Raw genomic sequence first — 6788 nt, 5'->3', positions numbered from 1 at the left:
TTTTTTTTTTTTTTTTAACTTTCAAGATAAGTTCGAAATTCCTTCGTCATAACAGGGCGATCGCCTAATACAAGCCATATTTCTCGTGCTGAAAGAGTTTCTTGTCGCATTAAAAGAGCAGCTAAAGCTCGTGTTTTTTCAATATGTTGTCCCAAAATTAAACGTGCATTTTCTAATGCAACAGTTATAAGTTGAAGAACAGATTCATCAACAGCATCTTCTTTTATTGGACCAAAAGGTTTTTGAATACTATTAGAATCACTTAAATCATATCCAAAATGACCTATATTTTCTGGATCCATTCCATAACTACAAACATAAAATCTAGCTCTATCTGTAGCAGTTTTTAAATCTTCTGCAGCAGAAGAAGAAACATCTTGAAAAAAATATTCTTCAGATACATATCCTCCCAATTTTGCAACTAAATTTTGCATTAATTGTTCTTGAGTAGAAATAAATGCTGTTTGTGGTAATTTTTGAGTTACTCCAGTTCGATGACGTCCTCTTGGAAGAATAGTAGTTTTAATAACTGGATCTGTTTTTTCTTGAAACCAATGAAGAATAACTATACCTGCTTCATGAAAAGCAATACGTTCTCTTTCATTTTCATTTAATTTTACAGCACTCCTTTCTAATCCTACTAAAACTCTTTCTACTGCTTGATGAAAATGACGATGTGAAACAAAATCTTTTTCTTCTCTTGCAGCTTGAATAGCAGCTTCATTACAAATATTAAATATATCTGCACCGCTACATCCTGGAGTAAGAGCAGCAACTGCTTCTGCATAACCATTTAAACTACTTGAAGGTTCAAGTTTTAATGGTTTTAAATGTAATTCTGCTATAGCAACTCGATCTTTATGTGAAGGTTTTTCTAAAGTTATTTTTCTATCAAAACGTCCTGACCTTGTTAAAGCATTATCCAATATATCTGCTCGATTTGTAGCTGCTAATATCATAATTCCAGTAGCATCTTTAAAACCATCTAATTCTGAAAGAAAAGCATTTAATGTACCTCGAGAACTTCCTCCACCAGATTCAGATTTTCTTTTTCTACCAAAAGAATCAATTTCATCTACAAAAACAACACAAGGTTTACATTCATGAGCTTGTTTAAAAAGTTCTCGAACTCTTTGAGCTCCAACTCCAACATAAACTTCTTCAAATTCACTTCCAGTACAACTAAGAAAAGGTACCATAGCTTCTCCTGCTACAGCTTTGGCAAGTAATGTTTTACCAACTCCAGGTGGACCATCAAGAAGTACACCTTTAGGTAATTTAGCTCCAAGAACTTGATAACGAGCAGGATTTTTTAAAAAATCAATAATTTCAATAACTTCATGTTTTGCTTCTGTTAATCCTGCTACATCTCCAAGACGTGTAGAAATAGAAAATTCTCGTTTAAAATTAAATCGACTCTTCTCTGCTGCTACAGATGCTAATTTAGCAGAACCACTAAAAGCTGAATTTGTCATAGCTAAAAGTGGTAAAAGGCATAATAATAACATAGGAACCCATGGATAATAGGTATGAAATAAAACAAGAATATCTTTATCTTTATCACATTCAGATTCAAATGTTCTGTAATCCACAAAACTTCTTACTCCTATAAATTCACCTTTTTCATTAAGAAAAGCTGCGGTATGTTTTGCCAAATCCACAATAACCGTTGTATAATTTTCAATATTACCTTTAATATAAGAATTGGCTGTATAAATTCTTGCCATAATGACTCCTGAAAGTAAAAAACACATAATTCCAAGAAGACGCATACGTTTCCATTTTAAAGTTTTAGCGGCTATTTGAGCTGTTAAAATACGTTCATCTGGTGACATGGCATAAGCACGATTAACAGATTCTGTAGGAATACGAGTAAAAGTCATTTTTCCTAAAATATATCTAGAGTAAAAAGCATCAAACCCTTTTGGATGACGTTTTTCAGATAATAAATTATTTGTTGAAGGTTTACTATTATTATTATTATTATTATTATTATTAGGTGAAGATGGAGATGACTTTTCTCCTGAATTTTCATTTTTATTCTTTTCATTCGTTTCTGGTTTATTTTCACCGCCACGCCCCGGCCCACTATCGCCGCCGGTCGCACAGAATTGCATCTGCGCCCGCAGCGGCACAACGAAAGGAGAGATAATACCAACACATCGCAAAGGGCGAAACATTCAGAAACCCTTTTTTTTTCTTCTTCTTTTATATATATGTATATATACACAGACAAACACAAACACACTATCTCTCTCTCTCTCTCTCTCTCTCTGTCTTACTATCTTAATATCAACACGAAGAAAGAAAGAAAGAAATCAAAAAAAAAAAAAGAGCAACAATAATAAAAAGAAGAGCAAGAGGAATGAAAAATAACTTCAAGATAGACTGTTTATTTATTTATTATTATTTAATTTATTTTATACTGTCCATATATGTAACAAATTGTCAGTTTAACTCTTTTTTTTTTTTTATGACGCTCGAAATAATAACAATAAATAATTATTATTATTAATAATAGTAATAACATCTAATCAATCAAGGTATAGTATTATTATTATTATTGTTTTTTTTTTTTTTTAAGAAGTCTTTATTATCAACAATGTTTTCGCACTACAAACGACTGTATACGAGTTATTACAGTATTCATTTCTTTTGAAGGTGCGTAAAAACGTTGTAATAACTCTACTCCTTTTTCTGCATACATTCTTCTCTTTTCTTCTGTAGGCTCAAAAAATGCCAAACGAATAAAATCATCAATAAACTCCACATGATTTTCCCCATAAAGAGTTTTTTCTGCTTCCACTTTAGCCTCAAGATGTTCTGCACATTTTACATTATTTTTTAAATGATTAAATGCCTTTGCAAGAGCCATATGTGTTTTTGGAATCATAGATTGTGGAGGTCTTGGTGGTGGACATAAATGTTCCATGGCGATGTTGTAACTCTGTGAAAGAACTGTAGCCGCAACTTCATATTGACCTTCACGTATTAAACGACAACCTTTTTGATATAAATCCGCAGCTTTAATATAATATTCTTTTTTTTCTAAAGAAACACGTTCATCTTTATTATCCATACAAGCAGAACAATGACAAATAAAACCACATCTTTCCACAAGAGCACGTTGACGTGTTAGTGCACTCACGGCTTTATAAGTTGTCATATTATGATAAGCAATTGTTAATTCTTCTCCATTTCCAATAGATTTAATGGCACGAATAGTAAGAGATAAGGAACAATCCAATGGATTTCCAACAAAAGATAAAAAACAATTGGGATCACAAGAATGACGAAAATGACTTGTCATTATATAAATACCTTTTCCTACTAATATAGGTTTAGAATCATCCATGAAAGCTTCACCCGTTTCTGTATTTATTGTAATTTGAGAACCTGTAAAAAATCTTACATCCAATCCAGAAAGAATAACTTGACGTTGAGTCAAACGAAGACGATTCGCTTCTTCTGGAGTTAGTGCTCCTAATACTAATCCAATGAGACTCACTACCGTTTCAAATCCTCCAATCACAGCAGCGGGTTGAAGTTCTCCTGAAAAATCTCCACGAAGAGAATGAATATCAACATTTTTTTTATTTTCCATACGAAGCATACGAGATGCCAATAACGCATCTATAGGACATATTTGAAAAAATGGATTATGTGTTTCATATTGTCCATATCGTTCCCAACTAGTATTTGCACAAGATTCACTACAAAATAATCCTCGTGATATTTTTCCTCTTTTTCTATACGTTATTCCTGGATATAAAACTCGAGTGACTCGAAAACAATAACAACATCTAATTCCCCAGTGATCATCATATAAAGCATGTGCAATGGGTGTTTCTCGCAGAATTTCACCACTCTCTATACGCGTTTTCGATACTACACCTTTTTCATTTACTCCAGAAATACTTTCAATGGAAATAGGAATACTAGTATTAGTTTCCCCAGGTATAAATAATAAACTACCATCATGAATATTTTTACCATTACTATCAATAAGAGTATCAGATTGAAGAATTTTGGCCAAAACTTCTTTACCATTTGCAGATTCTATATCTTTATTAGCTGCAGCTTCCATATCTTTTGTACCTTCTTCTTCAAATCCTAATTTTTTTAAACACATTCCACGTTGTTGTAGAGCTTCCCAATTATTGGATCTCATTATCATAACAGTATGAGCATCTATAAGTGCTTCCAATATACGTTGTTGTGCAAAGAAACTTGTACTTCGATTATAAATAAGCATTTCTAACGTTACATCCTCTTTAGCATACATCATTCCACGAGTAAACATAAGTACACTTTCTTCTAATTTTCCATTTTTATAAGCTTCCATTCCTTTATTTTTCCATTTTTCTGCTTCTTCTTCATTTGTATCACACACTCCATCTCCTAATTCTTGTTTTAGTGTATCCAGCATTGTTATCACGCGTGGATCCTTCTTCTCTCGCAAACAGGCCAAAACTCCTTCTACCGGCATCGTACTATAGTGAAGGGGCAACTCCTTTGATAGTGCCAGCAGGACATTTCGCCACGGGCCGAGATTCGCATTTGCCTCTCGTCGCATTTTGGCTTGCGCTGCCGTTTCGGCGTCCACAGTGCTCATTTCTATACTTCTAAAGAAAGAAAAAACAATAATCAACGTTCTATACATTAATTATAATATATATATATATATATAGATTCATTGACAAAAAACAACAACAACAACAGAAAAAAAAAACATATACACACATATATATATATATATATATAATATATGGATATATAAATAACAACAGAAGAAAAAGAACAATATAGACGAAATGCCCTTCCCCACCACCAGCAGGAAAAAACAAAAAAAAAAAAAGGGCAAAAACGAGAAAACAAACAACCCCACATATAAATAGCAGCATGATTTCCAACATGTGAAGCCTCATTTACGGATCTCCCTTTTCCCTTTTTTGCTTGTTTGTTTCTATTATTATCTCATGGAACATACTGAAAATACATTAAACCCGTATGTATACATATATATATATATATCCCAACTATACCAAGTTCCTAAATGAAGTTTAATCCACTTCACTATTGACTCTTGTAATAATATAGTAATTTGCATTTGAATCATTTCCACTGTTCAGCTTCTCTCCACCACCTTACCAGATTCATAAAAAAAAAAAAAAAAAAAAAAACGGGAATTTGACTTATCAACCCAGAGGAGGTAAAGTAAAGAGAGCATAACTTCAAAACAAATTAATATATTTATACTAGGAGGGAAATAAAAATGTGCCTTATTATTATAATAATTACTTTCTGACTTATTTTTTGTTGTATGCACAGGCAGGCCTAGAAACAACGACGACTAGTCATATTCTCATAAGGCCATACAGATTCAATTCACAGCCTATCAACATCATAAGGGGGAAGCACACTCTCATAAAAGGAAAGAAGAAGAAGAAGAAGGAAACCAGAAAACAATCCCTTGACCATTGCACTAGTAATGATTGGAGTTTTTTTTTTTGTTGTTGTTATTGGTCTATTTTCTTTCCCTTTTACCAAGGACTTATTCGTGAGTGCCAAAGAAGCGATCACCAAAATCACCAAGACCAGGGCAGATATATTTATCTGCGTTAAGTGTCTCATCAATAGCTGCAGTGACAACCTGAACTCCTGGAAACTTTTGCATATATCGACGAATCCCTTCTGGACATGTGATGAGATTCAAAAAGATAATCTTCTCCTCTGGCACTCCGTGGTCCCGCACAAGAATCTCAGTGGCACGAATGGCACTACCTCCTGAGGCAATCATCGGATCAAGAAGTAATACATGACGACTGGCAACATCCTTTGGAATCTTTGTATAATTATAACGTTCATCTGGTCTCTTATCCTCCGTGGTTTCATCTCTTTGAATTAAAATTTTCCCAATTCGAATACCACGGCATGTTTCCCGCAGGGCGGGTTCCATGGATTCACCTGCGCGAAGAATACTGATGCCAATAATGCCATCCTTATCGGGAACGCATCCATGGTATGTGTGTCCAGTAGGCGTTATCACATCCTTCTCACACATGGGAATAAGTTCAAGTCCAGCCTCCACCACCAAACGGATAATACGTTGACTGTAAAATACAAAGTCTGTTCGTGATGTGTTCTTATCGCGAATAATAGTGAAGAGAAATCTTAATTGTTCGGATTGAGGAATCAAGTGAAATGTTGGGAATTCCTTTAGTAGTGCTTGTTCATTGAAATCAACTTTTTTGCTTTCCTTGATTGTTTTTTCAGGGGTCATTTTACTTGAACTTGGTGTTAGAAGTCCTTGTGTGTCTTATTTCGTATAATCTTTTTGCCGTTCACCCAAAAGTGAAAGAGAAAAAAAAAAAAATGGAAAAGGAAAAAAAAAAAAAAATCAATAAAAAATAAAATAAAAACAAATATCATTATCATTTTACTTGGAAAAATCATTTAGGTACATGAAAAAAACGTTCTTTTTTTTTGTTGTTGTTCTTTTCCATTTCCATCCATACAAATGTATATATAAATATATAAATATATATATATATTATCACATTACCTACATATGAGTAGCGTGACTACTACTTGCTGCTTTTTTTTTTTTTTTGCTGTCACCTGTCAGTAAGGACATATTTAATATATGAAAAAAAAGAAGGACAAGCACAAAGGTGAAAAAAAAAAAACAAAGAAAAAAAAATTTGTTTTTCACCTATCCGTTACACCTTTTCGCATCACCAAATTCGAATATACTAGTACATAAAGGCACCTCTCTCTCTCTCTCT

The 6788-nt window shown here is 33.2% G+C and overlaps 3 protein-coding genes across 3 annotated transcripts; all 3 read right to left on the bottom strand.

Annotated features, from left to right (window-relative positions):
* Nucleotides 1-14: 14 nt before the first annotated feature.
* On the bottom strand, nucleotides 15-2180 carry TM35_000013950 (mitochondrial ATP-dependent zinc metallopeptidase; the record flags this gene model as incomplete). The annotated part of the gene is made up of 1 exon (XM_029021076.1): nucleotides 15-2180. One exon carries the CDS (start codon nucleotides 2178-2180, stop codon nucleotides 15-17), a length of 2166 nt encoding a protein of 721 aa, XP_028887584.1.
* A 416-nt stretch (nucleotides 2181-2596) lies between these two features.
* On the bottom strand, nucleotides 2597-4615 carry TM35_000013940 (SET and MYND domain-containing protein; the record flags this gene model as incomplete). The annotated part of the gene is made up of 1 exon (XM_029021075.1): nucleotides 2597-4615. One exon carries the CDS (start codon nucleotides 4613-4615, stop codon nucleotides 2597-2599), a length of 2019 nt encoding a protein of 672 aa, XP_028887583.1.
* A 939-nt stretch (nucleotides 4616-5554) lies between these two features.
* Nucleotides 5555-6283, bottom strand: TM35_000013930 (uracil phosphoribosyltransferase; the record flags this gene model as incomplete). The annotated part of the gene is made up of 1 exon (XM_029021074.1): nucleotides 5555-6283. One exon carries the CDS (start codon nucleotides 6281-6283, stop codon nucleotides 5555-5557), a length of 729 nt encoding a protein of 242 aa, XP_028887582.1.
* Nucleotides 6284-6788: the final 505 nt, after the last annotated feature.

This window comes from Trypanosoma theileri (assembly GCF_002087225.1).
Source record: "Trypanosoma theileri isolate Edinburgh chromosome Unknown TM35_Tth_1_V1, whole genome shotgun sequence".
NCBI classification, from domain to species: Eukaryota; Euglenozoa; class Kinetoplastea; order Trypanosomatida; family Trypanosomatidae; genus Trypanosoma; species Trypanosoma theileri.
Note: the sequence above shows the minus strand (reverse complement) of the source record. Positions and strands in the feature narration are given on the sequence as shown.